The 17211-nt window shown below is 39.5% G+C and overlaps 1 protein-coding gene and 1 long non-coding RNA gene across 2 annotated transcripts; one reads left to right on the plus strand and one right to left on the minus strand.

Moving 5' to 3' along the window:
- Positions 1-439: 439 nt before the first annotated feature.
- hlfa (HLF transcription factor, PAR bZIP family member a) lies at positions 440-15676 on the plus strand. The gene is made up of 4 exons (XM_008416506.3): positions 440-796; positions 4103-4462; positions 12040-12242; positions 12805-15676. The coding sequence occupies exons 1-4, from the start codon at positions 688-690 to the stop codon at positions 13018-13020; spliced, it is 888 nt and encodes a 295-aa protein (XP_008414728.1). The 5' UTR covers positions 440-687; the 3' UTR covers positions 13021-15676.
- LOC145552641 (uncharacterized) lies at positions 11436-11857 on the minus strand. The gene is made up of 3 exons (XR_014088765.1): positions 11766-11857; positions 11643-11686; positions 11436-11524 (listed from the first exon to the last, which is right to left on the minus strand). It is a non-coding gene; the product is annotated as an uncharacterized LOC145552641 (long non-coding RNA).
- Positions 15677-17211: the final 1535 nt, after the last annotated feature.

The following is a 17211-nucleotide window of genomic DNA, read 5'->3' on the forward strand; positions in this document are numbered from 1 at the left end:
TGAGTGTCAAAAGTAAAAAAAAAAATTTTTTTAAATCAATGTTTGAAACTCAAATATTTCCCCAAAACTTTCTGAGATGACCCTCGAAATTTCAGAATTTTTTAAGCAAGTTTTCAACTTTTGAAACTCAGAAATTTTCATGTTTTTTCCAGAAAATTTCAGAGTTTATTTTTATTTTACTTAGCAATTTTTCCAGAGGTTTTTTTTTTTTGGCAGAAATATATTCTTCTCTTTCCTTCTTTTCCCATCTACGATGGCCCTGATTCGCGGTCGCACCCAACTGTCAGTAAAGGCAGCACGGACATGGGGTTTTACCTGACGTCCCTGAACGTTCAGTCCCCGCCCTCCCTGGTGCTTTGACGTCACTGGCGCCCGTCTCCTCACATGCACGGGGGAGTGCAGCAGCGGCTCCCCCCACCTCCCCGCCTTCCTCCTCCTCCTCCTCTCTGCCAGAGAGCCCCGACGACAGACAGCCATCCAGCCGCTCACCGTCCTGCTCCTGCCGCCGCCGCTGCTGCCGCTGAGCGGAGTGTGGTCTCCTTTTTTCCACCTGCGTGGGTTTCTCCACGAGCCGGACAGCGAGTTTTTATTATTTTTTTGAACTATTTTTTTATTTTTATTTGTATTAATTACTAACCGGGTTTGGGGACATTTAATCTTTTTTACTCCTGCTGCCCTTCAAGTGAAATGGAGAAAATGGCCAGACCTGTAAACCCAACTTTCCTGCCGCCGACTCATGGCGTCCTGAAATCCCTGCTGGAAAACCCGCTGAAACTCCCGTTTCACCACGATGAAGGTACGCTGTCTTTAAAAAAAAATGTGCAAAACTTACTGCGCACACAGGTGCACGTAGGACTGCTTGTTGGCGCACTTCTTTGATCTGACAAATAGAGCGAACTTAAAGGACACAGGTCAACCAAATCACCTAAAAGTGGCGCGTCTGTGTAGTTTGCGATCTTTGTTAAAAATTAAACCGTAATCTGATTTGCCAGGGAGCGGCAAAGGTAATTCGGGTTTAATGTTTATAACTGGCAGATTTGGCGTCAAATTCAGTCAGTAAGTGATTTAAACATGAAGTTATTTTCTCAATGAACACATAAGAGTCCAGATTTAACCGCGCTGCTGTTGTGTCTGCGCTGTTAATAGCGTACAGCGCTGTTTATAACATTTAAACCCCGCTGTCTTCAATGGGACTCATTAGCAGTACCGATACCTGTCGGTAGAGGGCATTTTCCATGTTGAAGCCTCTCAGGACGTGTTAAATGGATGTTCGCTGATATGAATGGCGGATAATGTTTACCTTTAAAGGGCCAGGCTTCTCAAATATTACATTTCTCACGGTTTACTGAACATTTTCACAGCTTCTAGTGTTTCTTCCAGTCGGATGACAGAGAGAGGTGGGTAGACTTGTTTACAAAGGACATTTTAAAAAAACACCTGCGTGTTCATCTCAACACATCAGAATATAATTGAAAACTTTATTTATTTCAGTATAGTTGTGTTTATTTCATATATTTATATATTTAGGTGATTGTGGTTTACACCTAAAGAAGATCGAACATTCAGTTTCTCATAAAAATTTAATATTGTCAGACCAATAATAAGAATAAAAAAGTATTTTTAATACAGAATTGCTATGCTATGTAGATGCTCTGGAGGTGAACGACAAAAGAAGCTGCTGTATCTAAGCGTTTTAATGGAAAGTTAAGTGGAGGGAAAAAGTGGTGGATAAAGGTGCATATGGATAACAACAGACTTCAATGAATTTTAGATATTCAAGATTTTTGCCACAAAAAATATTGAATTCACATGGGCATATTGTTTAGTAGGCCTACCTTTTTCTCTTTAATTGGTCTAAGAAACTAAATTTTGGATTTTATCAACTGGACCATAAAATATTGGACATGGATAAAAACAAAAACTCAAACTGTGTAACTGATTGGACTTTAGTTTCACTTTTTGAACCAAAATACAAAAAGTAAATGATATTACAATCTATGAATATATAATACAAGCTGCCATGATAGATTTGGAGATTGTCATTAAGGAGAAACCTCAAAAATTAAAGGCCCACTTCCGACCTAACAGGAAGTTAGGTGAGAAGGTTTCTGGACTCCTACGCATTCTTAAAAAATGAATGGGGAAGTTCCCTTTTAAATCAATTTCCTTGTCTGGATAAGTGTGAAAAAAAATGTAATAATATTTGAGCAATATTTTTCAGCCATCAATTGCGATCAGGATCAGGGATTTTAGGCTTTTTAGCTTGAACCACAAATGAGTTAATAAATTAAATAAAAAAGAACAATTTCACAACTATCATAATGCCAAAACAACTTTACTTTTGGGATTTTAACAATAAAAGGTACAAAAATGTTTTTTTTAAAGATAATACAAACAGATTAAGGTGTTAAAGTTGAAAGAGTAAATATGTAATGCAGGATAATTCAGTCCCGATGTGAAAAATCTATTTTCCTACTTATCTAGAATGAATAGGATAAAATAAAAATGTATCTAATATATATATACATATATATGTATTTAATTTGCTTCTAGGTCATTTTTAAGACCAGAAGCTCTTAAAATTGAGTGAAACTACCAATTGGCCCCACCTCTATGAAATCACAAATAATTTGGAGTTACTTTAAGCAGAAAATCTTATGAGTAGGCCGGGTTCCCACTGTTTTACTGACAGGCAAAATGTGCATGTATCGCACTTAAAATATAAACTCCTACCACTAATTGTATCCAAAATAGCTTTGTTATTGTCATTTATTTAGTTATGGACATTGGTATTAGGGATACAAACAATTAATTGACTTACGATTAATTGACTATTAATGGTTTATTAGATTCAAATTAGCTCCAGCCGATTACTTAACGCCAGCTTCGACCGTCTTTAGTGTTTGTAGTTTGACCGTCGTCCAGCAGAGGGCGCAGCTGGTCATCCTTAAGCGGAGCCAAGAAACAAAGATGGCGACCTTACCAAAATGGGAAAGAAACGGTCCAACGGTCCGTGGTGGGATGCAAAATGCATTTTCTGCGGTTTGTTTTGAATTATAAACACTCGACCAGCTCCTTAAGTTTCACCTTATTAATGGCGGTCATTGAGCCGATAAATATAATATTATAAACTGAAAACTACTGATGTGCTACGAAGGTGAGGATGATGTGACGACAGAAAAACGGATAAAAATTATAACACAAAATTATAACACGATGGAAAAAAACAAGGCGCTAAAAAGCAAGTTTGATTTTTGGAGATTGTTGTGAGTTAAAGCGCTTCACGCAGTGACGTTTTAATATTCTATAAAGAGCAAATACAGGCGGTTTCTGTATGCATTTCTTTCCTCTTTTCTGTTGTGCAACTTCAGAGGTTCCTGTGTTATATTTTAGAAATATAAGTTTAATAATGTGACAAGCATTTTTCAGTTTATTCAGTCAATATTACATACAGCTGACAAAGTAAATTTTAATGATGTTTAAATTTAGCCCTTCATGTTATGGAAAGACTGTCGGCCCTCAAATGACTGCTCACCAGTAGATCCATAAAATTGATCAACTTTATATTAACGCATTAATTGATAACTTTAATGCCTAATTGGTGGGCTTGCCACAAAAACAAGTGTTGCTGGGCGGTAAATTATCCCAGAAGTTTTCGTTACTGTTGTTTTGAGAACACAATATCAAAGATCAATAAACTTTAAATTCTAATGAACACTTGTCACTGGTACTGGGAGACATTTTACATATCCAAATTTAATAAACAAAACAGAAACAAATAAAATGAATTATGAAGTCTCTATAAATAAAACTGTGCTTCAGTCTAAGGGCTAATTGAGACCAATTCTTTTGCCAGCCAGGTTTTGGAAAGAGATAAAAGAGAAAAACTTTAAATGATGCAAATGGAAATGATTGAGTTAGTTTTAATTTATCATGCGTTTAATTGATTTATTCTAACATGCCTACTAATTGGTGTTTGTTGTTGAATCGGCTGTGGTTTTGTTTTGACCACAGCTTCTGGTCCTGATTAGACTGAAGTGACCCAGATTCCTACTAGATGAGTCCAGGATGAAATCTGATGGGATTTGTTTTCTTTTTTCAGGATTCGGGAAGGATAAGGAGAAAGAGAAAAAGCTGGAAGATGAGAGCAGCACAGCCAGCCACCCCCAGTCGGCCTTCCTCGGGCCCACCCTGTGGGACAAGACCCTGCCGTACGACGGCGACAACTTCCAGCTGGAGTACATGGACCTGGAGGAGTTCCTGTCGGAAAACGGCATCCCAGCCAACACGGCCCAGAGCGAGCAGGCCCCGCAGGCGGCGCAGCCGTCCCAGGCAGCACTGCAGCAGGCCCCGCCACCCAAGCCACCCAGCCCCTCAGTGGTGGACCTCAGCAGCCGCGCCACCACCTCCGTTCACACTGCCATGCCGCCTCAGACCTGCCTGCACAGCCCCACCGCCGCAGGTAGGAAGCATGCTGAGGCACACCTGCTCACTCACACACGTGGGTCCTCAAATGTCCTCCACATGTCCTTAGATGTTGTCTGTGCATCCTTAAAAAGACTTAAATGTATCTAAAATTTAGGTCTTAAAAGACTTAAATTCATGTACCCATAGTTAAGTTCTTTAAAATGTCTTAAATTCCTGTAAAGTTAAGGCCTTATGAAGTCTTAAATTAATGTATCTAAAGTTAAGATCTTAAAAAGTCTTAAGTTTGTGTATCTAAAGACAAGGCTTTATGAATTAAATTTATGTAACTAAAGATAATGCCTTATAAAATCTTAAATTCGTGTATTTAAAGATAAGGCCTTAAAATTTCTTAAAGTCAGTAGAAAAATTTTAAGTTGGTTTTAAATACGTTGATCACAGGTCTTAAATTTTGTCATGGCAGGATGATGTAGTCTTATTAGGCTGGGTGATACGAACTTAAAGTTTTACCATGATATTTTGTGGTATTAGTGATGCTGAGAACTATATTTGCTTCTTTATTTAGAAAAACCGTATGGCTGTGATTTCATGACATAGTCTCACAAACACAAGTTCTGCTCTGGAATGACATAACCGTCCCCAAACAGCTATTTCTGTAGCCTTAATTTCATTCTAGGTGACTTTTAAAATGTCTTAATGTTGCATATCTAAAATTAAGGCCTTAAAACTTAAATCCATTAGAAAAAATTATGTTGTCTTTGAATACGTTAATCACAGGTCTTAAAGTTTGTCATGGCAGGGTGATATTGTCTCCTATATTCTATGTACTCTATTTTTCTAGCAGGACATAATCATGTTTTCTAAATTCAGGTGGTTAATGCCTCCAGTAAGTAATTGCTAATATACCTTTGATATAATATACCTAGCTAACTAGTTAGCAAGCTAGTTAGCTAGCTTGCTAACTTTTTTTCATCAAGTGTAAAGGCAAATTAATGCTTAGTTTGCATTTCTGTTACCAGGTAAATGCAAGACTAGGTGCAGTTTGTGCAAGAAAGGGAAAAAAAGTCTTAAGTTTGACACAGTAGAGTCCCCCAAGAATTCCCTGTATTTGTAGTTGTTTTAGCCTTCAATACCATTTAAAGTGGCATTAAAAAGGTCTTAAAAAGTCTTAGATCTGACTTGCTAAAACCTGCAGAAACCCTGTTCAGGTTGGGATGAAAATGATTCAATCTGTTAGTAATGCTGCGGGCTGATGAAGTATGCAGCAGGGCGGCTCTCATTGAGCTCCGATTGGCTGAAAGAAGCCCCGCCCCCTCATTGTTTTTGTTTACTCCACATTGTTTGGTTTTTTTTAAAGCTGTGCCTCAGGCTTGAACTCTCTGCACCACATAAACTCACTTCACCCCACTCCACAAGGAGGAAACTTTCAGATTCACACGTTTTTGAATCTGCCTGGCGTTTTGGTCACCGCAGAAAATTTCTCGTTAAGGAAGCGGTTACGTAACGAGCTGGCATCCAGGAGGCAGCGGCTGCTTTTCCTGCCTGATCCGGGGACCAGTTCCCTTCCAGACTCTGACCGGCTGCTGGCAGCGGATCAGATCATGGAAGATAAACAGATGGAGACCCTGAGGGTGTTTACCTGAAGGGGCGGGGTCCCAGTGAGGGGCCACTCGTGCCTGTCGGAGGGCCTCACTGACCCAGTGAGTCAGATGTTTTCAGGTTAATCAAACGATAACGGATCGGTTTGATTCCAGCTGCTGAGTCCGGTTTAGTTGGAGATGTTTGCTGCTGGAGGTCCGACTCCTCCCAAACATTTCCTCGGTCAGGAAGGAAGAACCCGGCTGGAGGTTCTGTAAACAGGTCTTACCTCACCTTTAATGTGCTGAACGCATCGCCGGGGAGGGGGATTATCCCACATTTTGTTAAATAAAATCTCAGAATCTTAAGTTTTAAGGATAAAAGTCATCCAAAATAAAGCAACAAAATGCAGGGATGAAAACAAATGCATGGAAAATTAATCAGCTTCGTTTTACTCTTATAACTATTTTACTGTTCCCATTTCTCAGGAAATTTATCAGAATGTGAAAAACACTCAATAAAAATGAATATTTGCACATTTTTACTCGCATTTCCTAAGGTGTGTTTGTTACAATTTAAATTGATGGAATATTTATAAAAAAAATTTAGTTTTATATTATCAGAAAAATTATTGATAATGGTAATAATTCTAACAATAATGACAATAAAAGAAAAAAAAATGTCTGCTCTTTAAATCCTTTAAATCCTGAATTGAACAATGTTAATAGTTGGAAGAAGAAATAAATCAATGCTTTATAAAAAATGTCTATGTGCTTCGTTAAATATGCCACTACTAAATTTTCCCCGCCCACAAAATTATTTCACTGTTTTTTGGAAATTAGGTAAATATTTTTATTATTCACATTTCAATGAATTTAAAATGTGACATGACTGAAACATTTATTTACAATGTGACTGAATTAGTAGAAAAAAAGTAATCATTCAGTGATTTATTTAAATAATTATGGCTGGTTTGGTCCTCCGTATTTTCTTCAGACAATCCTGCAGTCAGACTGGCTCCAAATTTTTTAGGCGTTTGAGGATTTTTCAGGCTGCAGCTTCAGCTCAGATCTTAGAGGAACTCCTGCTCTGTTTGACATTCATGTGTCCGGGTTCTGTTTGGGTTCTGTTTGGGTTCACATATTGCTCTCACGTGAAGCCAGGATGGTGTTTCCTCTGGCGTGCGGCGCCATGTGACGGGCGCATGCGGGTAGCCGTGTGCAACGCCGAGCTGCAAACCGGAGCCCCCTCCTTTGCTTTTCTCCCTTTCTCTCCCCCCTACGTCCACTCCACTCGCTCTGCTTCCTGTCCCATCCCCCCCGGGACCCGGCCCAGACTCAGAGCACACGCTGTACCCTGCAGAGGTCACATGGACTCGGGCGTGCTCCGGTCACGTGCGCGCCACATTGTTCCAGCTCAGCGAGTCTGGTCTCGTCTAACCAGCACCGCAGCGTCGCAGGACCTGCAGCTGGCAGATAACATCCTGGGTGTGCCGCTGCTACGGCCTTCACAGGTCGAAGGTCGCATTCGGGACATCGACCCCTCAGCGGCCGGAGGGGGAGTCGGGTCGCAGGTCGAGCTGCACCTGACTCCAGTTATTCAACTCCAGGTGCCTGAAGGAAGAAATCATCTCCGTCTCGAGACACACAGGGATTTAAATCAGAACGTTTCCATCTAGTTTCTGACATCAGATCAGAACCAACCAATATTTCTTTGGTTGGCTTCGATCAGTGATCAGAAGGTGAAAAACTAAAGAAATGTTGTTGTTTTTTAAGCTTCAACAGCAGTTTTTTTGTTGAACTTTATTTAATTTGAGTAAAATTCACATAACCCGTTTTATAAGGGTTTTTTACGCCTGGCAGTTTGGTAGATTTGGTCCAATTTGCAACCAAAATTGCAACATCTGTTACTTTCAGCTGCTGCAGTTCGCTTTCATACTGCATCGTGTCAAATGATCCAAATTGATTGAGAAATCTGCTCCCCTTCACGCCTGTGGTGGCGCTGCAGCAAGAACAGCAGAAAGAAACGACACATAAACCTTTGAAGAAGACGCGAGCGCAGCTTCCTTCTTCACTAAATGTAAACAAACATGGAGAGGCGTCAGATTTTAGCGGCTGGAGGATTTCTCTCGTTTTTGGCGAAAGACCATGATCCATTTCTTCTGCTAGCTCTAGATCAGTGGTTCTTAACCTTTTTTGAGGTACCGAACCCCCCAGTTTTATATGCGCGTTCACCGAACCCTTCTTATCCCCACTCCCCCATCTCTCCCCGCCGACACACAAAATACTTTGCGGTATTCTGATTTAGTAATGTAATTATTAGCTGTGTTACCACCCCCACACCACTAGAGGCAGTAGCAACCCCGAAAAGATGCGACTAAGGAGCAGATTTAGACTATAGAATTTGGTAAAAACGGTGAGTTTTGCTGAAGTAATTAAAGACACAAGTTCAAATCACGACTTCACACAAGTGTGTCTTTATCTCCGTGGCAGAGGCTCCGCCGAACCCCTGAGACCGACTCACCGAACCCCTGGGGTTCGATCGAACCCAGGTTAAGAACCACTGCTCTAGATTAATGCGTTTGTTTTAGTTGTATTTACCCAGAATGCCCTGCACTAATCTAAAAAGTTATACCATTTAATGTCAAAACTAAATAATTAAACCTTGAAATAAACTAAGTTTGGTTCTGGTCGGCTGAACTCCTGCCCAGTGCATCTTTAGAAAGTGATGAATGAACACGCTGTTGCTAGGCATTTGTTTTAGTTGTATTTACCCAGAATGCCGTGCGCTAAACTACAAAGTCATGCAGTTTAAGATGACTTTATTTTAAACCTCAAAATGAACTGAAATTGTTTCTGGACAACTGATAAATTCACTGGTTCATCATTAGAAAGTGATATTTATATTTTTCTTCAGAGTCTGATGCATCTAATGCAACCATTTCAGTTTTAACCAGAGCTGCAGTAAGATGGAAAACCTCAGGATGAAGCTTTGAAAGATTTAAAACATAAATATCAGAAAATAAGTTAATTCTCACACAGTTGATCATTATTTTTTTCTAAAGAATTAATATTTTACTATGAATTCATTTTATAAATATATTCTATAATTATTACATTATTTGTTATTATCAATAAATAGGGTAAAATAACATTAATAGGTACCACAAGCATAAAAAAATAAAACCTCCTTTGTAAATCTTTTAAATATTTCTGCAGAATGTGCATCAGTTGCACAATCTGCCCCATTCATGCCTCAAATGGTGGATCACTAACCTTCATCTGATTTCTGCTAAACCTTAAACCAGTGGAAACTGCAGAAGATTAGGTTTTCAGTTTTAATGAATTTACAGAGAAGAAAATGCAGATTTTTCACTAATTAACCAGGAGAGTGATGGGAAACCAGCCAGTCGATGGAGAGCTGCCGTTCTCTCTCTCTGGTATATTTTATCATCTGAGGCTCAACGTTGCAGCTGGAAGGTTTTTTGAGATGAAATAAAGAACCTTCACGACCTGAAATGATCTTCCTCTGAGAGTATTTACAGTAAATAGAGTTCACCCTCCCGTTCTTCCACCCGACTCTTGAGTTCAACAGTTCAGAGATACGGCTGGTCGTCATGACGACAGCGCTCATAAAATCATAAAAAGCCCGATACGATTGCTGAGCGTGACGTCAAGCTGGATCCAGACGATAATCCGTAAAATCAATAAATCTATACTGCAGTATAACAAATAAAATAAAACGTTACTGAATTTGGTATAGAGGTTTCCATGGAAACCCAGCAGGTCGTCCTCCGCAGGTTGCTGATTAATCTCAGTTTGTTCCTCCTCTTGGGTCTGGTCAGAACCGGGTCGTTGAGTTTAGACGTTCCTGTTTGGACCGGTTCTGCCTGGGTTACCTGCGCTCGCCTCGCAGAGGTCAGGTCGGACTATTTGTGTCGCCTCTTAAAGACGGATTATCTTTAATCTGGTCTCTGGTTTAGAAATGAAAGAACAGATGAGAAACAAAGTCTGAGACATCTATCTGTCTGAAACGGCAGAGAAACACACTGAGAACTAGATCTGAAACGATTAATCACGATTAATCGATTATTCAAATAATCACAGCAGTCATTAACCAGAGTGTACCGACTCATAAAAAGCCATTTCCTGGAACAACATTACGATCAGAGCAGAATTAAGCCAGAACTTTTGTCCAGTTCCTAGTGCAAATATGAATTAAGATCAAACTAATTTACAAGTAACTTTTCAACAAGATATAGGAATTTGTTTGAAGTCAATAATTTCTTAATATTGGTGAAAAAGTTCTAGTTCCACTGGCAGATTATTTCATTGTTAACATGTGAAAAATGTTTTACTATAAGTGAAATAATCTACCACTTTTAAAATCAACATTAAGGAATTATTTACTCAAAATAAGCTTCTTGAACGTTCATTTTGCCTTATGTTAAGAGTTCTGAGATATTTCCACTACTAACTAAACCAAAGATAGTTGGTAGGATTTAGTGTTTTTGGCAGGAAAGTCTCCCGTATGTCTGAATCAGAACCATTCAGCAGAATACGTGATGGTAGATGTCAGATAGCTTTGGGTTTTCAGATCTAGAAGCGTTTGTTCCAGCGGATCTCCTGCAGCGCAGGTCAGCGGCTCCGACCTCGTTAATGTGGGTCATGATGTTCGAGCCGCCAGCGGATCAGCAGCCGATGAAAATGCACGTAGCGCCTGGAGCTGTTCTGGGCGAATCCAGATTTATCCCTGCAGTCTGAACGGACCAATTCAAATCTTTTCACCTCCTAAAGCATCCGATTTGTTCCTCTTCCATATCTGAGACTACATCGTATCTGATTGTTTCTAAACCCGTCTGAACGTTCATATTGCGTTTTATCCGACTTTTACACTATTAATATGAGAAATGAGTCATAATTTGGCACCAGAAGAAGCCAGATGCTGTAAATCGAGATTTAAACAATGGCTGAAAATGATAATTTTCAAACTAAAAGAAGTCTGTGTCAGTTCCTCCACTCGTCTGACTAACATCCAAACAAACTGTTAACATTTACTATTAGTTCTGCTTTGTTTTTATTAGCTTTCTGCTTATGTTCTACACTGAATATAATAGATTATTATTATTATTGTAACAATTAAATATTGTACAATGAAATATGGGTACAATTTTTCAGATGAATACAATGACTGACTTAAAAAAAATCTAATTACTTATCTGTTGATAAAAATGTAATTTAAAAGTGGATTTATGTAAAATCCACATTTCTTAACTTTACAACCCCCAACAAAAACAAACCTGAAGTTTTGCTCTGATTCTTTCATGCATGTTTGAGAAATCCTTTAATCGCCATGGCAACCATTCACCTGGGCAAAACGCCTGGGTGGGCCTAGCCCCGCCTTGGACGACGAAGCTCCTCCTAAGAGCTACAAAACTTAGGCCTCACAGAGCAGACCTCTCCTGCTCGGCTCCTTCAGACTAGCCAGCAGCCATTAGCAAACAACTGATGGAACTGCACATCTGGCAAAAACAAGTTTCAGAAAGAGCAGGAGTTTTTAAAGAGACTTTAAATTACAATGTCAAAGTCTTTTAAAGTCATATTTGATTATATAATTGTTGGATATAAGAAGGAAAATACCTCCACTGAAAGCCTCCACTGTGTCTGAATTAGAGCTCCCATTGCTGAATAAATGTTAAAATTGATTAATAAACATGATCTATTATTACTTCTGTAAACGATGTGCTGCTGTGTGATGCCTACGTTCTTCTTCTGTGGTTTCTGGTCGCTTTGAAGATGTAACGCGTTCACGCAGTCGTGTTTAATTAGTAGCAAAAAAATCAGATTATAGCAAAAAATCAGAACCTGCTGCTTCCAGGTCAGCTGTTGGTCGAGGGTTTGTGTAATCGTTGTGTGGCAGCACCACCTGCTGGTCGGTGGATGTATTACTGCCTAAAGCAGAACTGGAAGCTTCACAGGGAACAAACATGGCCTCCCGGTTCTGATGTTCCGTTTGTCTCCTCTGTCCGGTCCGCAGCCAGAGACACACCCAGCCCCATCGACCCGGAGTCCATCCAGGTCCCGGTGACGTACGATCCGGACCCGGCCGACCTGGCGCTGTCCAGCGTTCCGGGTCAGGAGATGTTCGACCCCAGGAAGCGCAAGTTCTCTGCCGAGGAGCTGAAGCCGCAGCCCATGATCAAGAAAGCCCGGAAAGTCTTCATCCCCGAGGACCTGAAGGTGAGGAAGAGTCATCAGTCTGTGGGTCAGACCAGAACCAGAACTCAGAACCAAAACATGGGAAATAAAATCTTTCTCTTTCCATTTCGGCAGATTTAGATTTTAACTATAAAATATTAACTTTGAATCTTTTCTTCCGCTTTTCCTTTTTCTCATTTTCTTTCTTCTTCTCTTCCTTTTTCCCTCTTTCCCTTCCTTCCTTGCTTCCTTATTTTCTAAACTTTTAAGTCAGTCAGAAACAGCTGATCTTTTCAGATGTTTATGCAGATGCATGTTTTGCTGCGAATCATCAGGCGTTCACTGCTGTTATTGCATTTTAGGCAATAAAATGTTCATTTTCTTTTTTAAAAATTAATTGAACTATTTGTTTTTTGTATTTTTTTATGTATTTATAATATTGTATAAATTAACCGTAAGTGGTTAAATGAAAAATCAGCAGAATGTTCCAGCCTTTTTATAATCGTTAGTGACAGGATTCACCTTCAAAATAAAAGCATAATTGATCTTCAGTATTTCATTGCCACATTGTTTTGCTGACTGAGCTCTCCGCTGCTCCCTGCAGGACGACAGGTACTGGGCGCGGCGCAGAAAGAACAACGTGGCGGCTAAGCGCTCGCGGGACGCGCGGCGCCTCAAGGAGAACCAGATCGCCATCCGCGCCGGCTTCCTGGAGAAGGAGAACGCCGCGCTGCGCGTCGAGGTGTCCGACTTGAGGAAGGAGCTGGGCCGCTGCAAGAACATTCTGGCTAAATACGAGGCGCGACACGGGCCCCTGTGAGCCCCTCCGGCGGCCCACCTCTGCTCCCAGACCCTCCAGTTTGCCCTCCTGTTTGAAGGACAATGTCTCTAATGGCGGCACCCCCACCTGTATGATTCTGGTATTTTATTCAGCTTCATCTCGTCTGCTCCTCCTTTGATTTCTCTACACGGTTTGAATAAATAGATATAAATATATTTCCATGTGCGTACTTCCCACTGTGAGGAGTTTGAGCCCGCCTCCTTCTCTACATCACATCAGGACTAAAATCCTTCTTATTTTGTCGTTTTTAACCACTTATGTTAGTATTTTCTGTCCAGTCCAGGAACATTTTGCTCTCTGTTAGTATTATGTTTTAATTTCTTGAGCAATAATTTTAAATATGTCTTCACCTCCTGCTCCCGTTCGTTAACTTCTGCACTAACTAGCGTCTCACAATCGGATCCGGTTCAAGAAAATTCCTCCTATTTATCTCCCTTTTATTTGTCAGATGGAAGATTGTTGTTTTTATATCTATAAATAAATATATATATATTCTGTTGATATAATTGTTAGTATTCTTACTCCTCTGCAAGCTGTGGTTGTTTAGCCTCCTTCTCTTCAGGTTTAAGCATGATTTCTCAGTTTTTGTTTGTTTTTTTGGACTAGTTGTCGATTCTTTGGATTCTGTTTGACTTGGCATGACTAGTCCGAGTGTTTTTGTTTTGTTTTTTCTTTCTTTTAGGACTCGGTGCAGATGTCTTGTCGGTGGCGTCTGTTTGCCGTCTTTTCAAAGATGGCTGTATGAATGTAAAAGACAAAAAAAGGCTGGATGGTGTTGTCCAATACTGTGGTTCACCCCGTCAGCTTGTTTCCTGCAGACCAAACCAGAGATGTTTCTAGAAATCTATACCTTGTTCCTTTTTTGTACAGTATTTTTCCAATATATATAAATATATAAAAAAAATTGGTGAATTGTGTATTTTAAAGGCACAACAGGTCCAGAGAAATATTAAAAATGTGTTTAATAAAATAAATGAATAAATAAAGAGGTATTTTGATATTCTATTTGACGGAATGGGAAGGAAACCAAACTATTGGGGGCATTATCGTAATTATAAAATATGATTTCATCACTCCTTAATGTACTTAATGTTTTCAAAAACATGGGATGGCGTTACTATGACGGCAGGGAAACTATAGCTGGTTCTTCCTGCTGCTCTGCGATTGTTTTCCTCAGTTGTAGCGAGTCCCTGAACCCGAGTGATGAACCTTGGAAGACTTCTTTTGTCGTTTTTGCTGTTTTGTTTTTAACTGCAAAGTCTTTAGATTGAAACTGGAGTTATGAGTCATGTTTAGACACCCATCAGAGGATATGTTGTTTCACAAGGCAGATCATGGCAGGTATGAAAGACCAGAGGTGTCAAAATGATGGCATCTTTTTGCATATGCATGAAAATCCTAAAGATTATTAAATGCAAATATTTGCAGTTTGCTCTAATTGTGCAAAACGTGACCTGTTCTAGAAAGATTTACCTCAAACGTCATCTCACTGCAGTAGAAGAGGCCACTAATGCCAGGTGTCACATAACCTACACATACTAAAGATTGTTTTGGAAGCAATTATCCCCAATCAACACAAATTTGTATACTAATTATTTTATTCAAATAAACCAGCTCTGCTTAATTTGACCTCTTGTTAATGGCAAAAACTTTTTAAAATATTTTTGCCATAAATTCTTTTTTCATTCAGTTTTGAAAAGATTGCATTTTATTTTGTTAAAAGGCTCATAAAATATCACATCAAACTTTAACCACCTCGGAAGCATCATGGTTTTTAGTGACGGTTGCTGTTTTTAGCTGACTCTATCCGCTTGAAAATTAGATATTCTGCAGTTTCCATCCCTGCCATAAATTTTTCATTAAGTTAAAGCAACACTACATACTTCTTGAACACAAGTGGGGAGAAACTCTGTTATAATTCAACAAAGCACATTTAACATATTCTTATCAGGATTTTTTAGTTGCTCATTAATTTCAATTAAGTTTTTGGCATCTCTGGACTTCCATATTTGTCTCCTGAAGTCATGCTCATTAGGATCTTTTGTATTTGGTTCATTTAAAGATTGTAAAAGTGAAATGAAATAATCCTGGAACCTCCGCCACTGTAAAACAAAACTGTCACATTCCACTGAGACTTTTCGGAGCGTTTTTGATCTGGTCCACAGGTGTGAGCGATTTTATGCCACCATTTTGTTACCCAGAGTTTTCATCACTTTTGAGGCTCCAAAGCTTCCAGAGCGTCTTTGTTTTTTATTAGAATCAAGCAGGAAAAAGCCAGTAATGATCCGTGAAATCCCAAACGTACCTCATGTGTGGAGTGATCTCTCTACCTCACCTGGAAATATTAACCATAATAATCGTGAGTTTGTTCCAGTGCCTTTAATCCACCGACTGTTCCCAGTGTTTTGGTCCCATACAGCGCCGCCCTGATGGCTCCAGATTGGTGCCGAAAGATTTCCTGAACCTTCGTTTTATTTCAAACATTGCAGCAGATTTGTAACCATTGTATTCATGGCAACACCAACAGACTGTTTCAGAGTGTTGAAAGTGCAGCATAAAGGACTATTACGTGTTGTTCAGCCCTCTGCCTCTCTGTCTGTAATTTCCAGTGTCTAATAAAAATCCCACTTATTTTCCCATGTGTTTTCATTCTCTGCACATAGATGTATATGTCAAAATATGAGAATATTGTGGAAAAGTTTAATATTTCTAAACATTCTAAATATTGCTAGAAATATTTAGTATTTCTAGCGACTTGGATGTTATATAGATTTATCACAGTAAAATATTACATGTTGTAATATCTAAAATTGTGGCTCACAGAAGATGAAAACTCAAAAGAAAATTAGAATAGTACATCTGATTAATAAAAAAAAAGGATGTTTTAAGCAGAGATATTAGTTTTTTGAAAGGTATATTAATTTCTTAATATTTGGTCTGGGCTCCTGGATGAAGAACTGCCTCAATGCGGCGTGGCGTGGAGGAGAGCACCCTGTGGTTGTGCTGAGGTTCTGGAAGTCCAGGTTGAACTGATGACAGCCTTCAGATTTAGTCCATTGTTGGTCCTGGTGTCTCTAATCTTTAAGTTTTAGATTGTGGCTTCAGTTATATTATTTCAGCTTTTCCAAATGTTCATCAGCTGCTCCCTGTTGCTATGGTTACGCATCTTAAATGAGCAAAGTACAAAAACGTACCGGTCCATCTTCAGAGGATCCAAAACGAGAGGGGACGGTTGTACAAGAAAAGCTATTTTCTCAATGAAACTAAAACAAAACGGTCCCATGCTGACGTGATGGTTCATTTGCCAGAACTGCTCTAAAATGGCCACCAGAGGGCGTAAGTGGTGAAGCGAGGAGTTGACTCCCATTTGATTAAGAAGAGCAGTGACATCCGGGTTCCTTCAGTCATGATCCGAGTCTCATGAACAGGTTAATCCAGAGCTTCTGTCCGCCTCATGCTACAATCTAGCATCGCTTGTGAAGATGTTTAAGGTGTTTTGACACCTAATAGTTTGATTGGGGAACAAACTTGCAACATTTGTTACATTTTCAGCTGGTTTTGTGCCAAACGAATCAAACCTTTTGAAAAACCTATTCCCCTCCTCACCTGTTGTGTGTGGCGCTGCACCAAGAACTACTGAAAGGAATGACAATAAAAAAACCCCAAAAGATAAATGGAGTGGCGTCAGTTTAGCGGTTGTAAGACTTTTATATTTTCTTTGGTTTTTAAAAAACAACAACAAAGACACTTAATTCTAATAGCGCTAGACACACGTTTGTTTTGGTTGCTTTTTTTCTTTCCCAGAATTCCTTGCGCTGTAGTCCGCTTCCTGCTGTTTTTCCGGTCTCCGTTCATGCTATTCATTCGACCCAAACCCATAATCGGAGACATTAAGTTTGTTATATGGGCCAAAATCGTCGCGTAAAAAGGGGGGGGGGGGGAAAGAAGAAAAATGTTAGCAAAGTAGTCCGATTATTGTTGTTTTTTGTAGGAAAGAGATGTTTTTATGGTAGAGCCAGTCTTAAAATATGCTGTATGTTTGTTGTTAGTTTTATAAAAAACCTAATAGAAAAAAAGCTCCAAATAAAACCGAAATACCAGCAAGGACTGGATTATTTTCCAGATGTTAGCTAGCTGTCTGTTAAAAGAAAGGTGTTTACATGTCTAGCT

The sequence above is a fragment of the Poecilia reticulata genome, chromosome 8 (genome assembly GCF_904066995.2).
Source record: "Poecilia reticulata chromosome 8, P_reticulata-male-v2, whole genome shotgun sequence".
In the NCBI taxonomy this organism is placed as follows: Eukaryota; Metazoa; Chordata; class Actinopteri; order Cyprinodontiformes; family Poeciliidae; genus Poecilia; species Poecilia reticulata.

What these genes read in the sequence shown, in the direction of transcription:
- hlfa (XM_008416506.3), top strand. Translation starts at nt 688, where the DNA reads ATGGAGAAAATGGCCAGACCTGTAAACCCAACTTTCCTGCCGCCGACT. An exon ending in GCACAGCCCCACCGCCGCAG is followed by an intron (nt 4,463 to 12,039) that starts GTAGGAAGCATG and finishes TCCGGTCCGCAG; the next exon opens with CCAGAGACACACCCAGCCCC. An exon ending in TCATCCCCGAGGACCTGAAG is followed by an intron (nt 12,243 to 12,804) that starts GTGAGGAAGAGT and finishes TGCTCCCTGCAG; the next exon opens with GACGACAGGTACTGGGCGCG.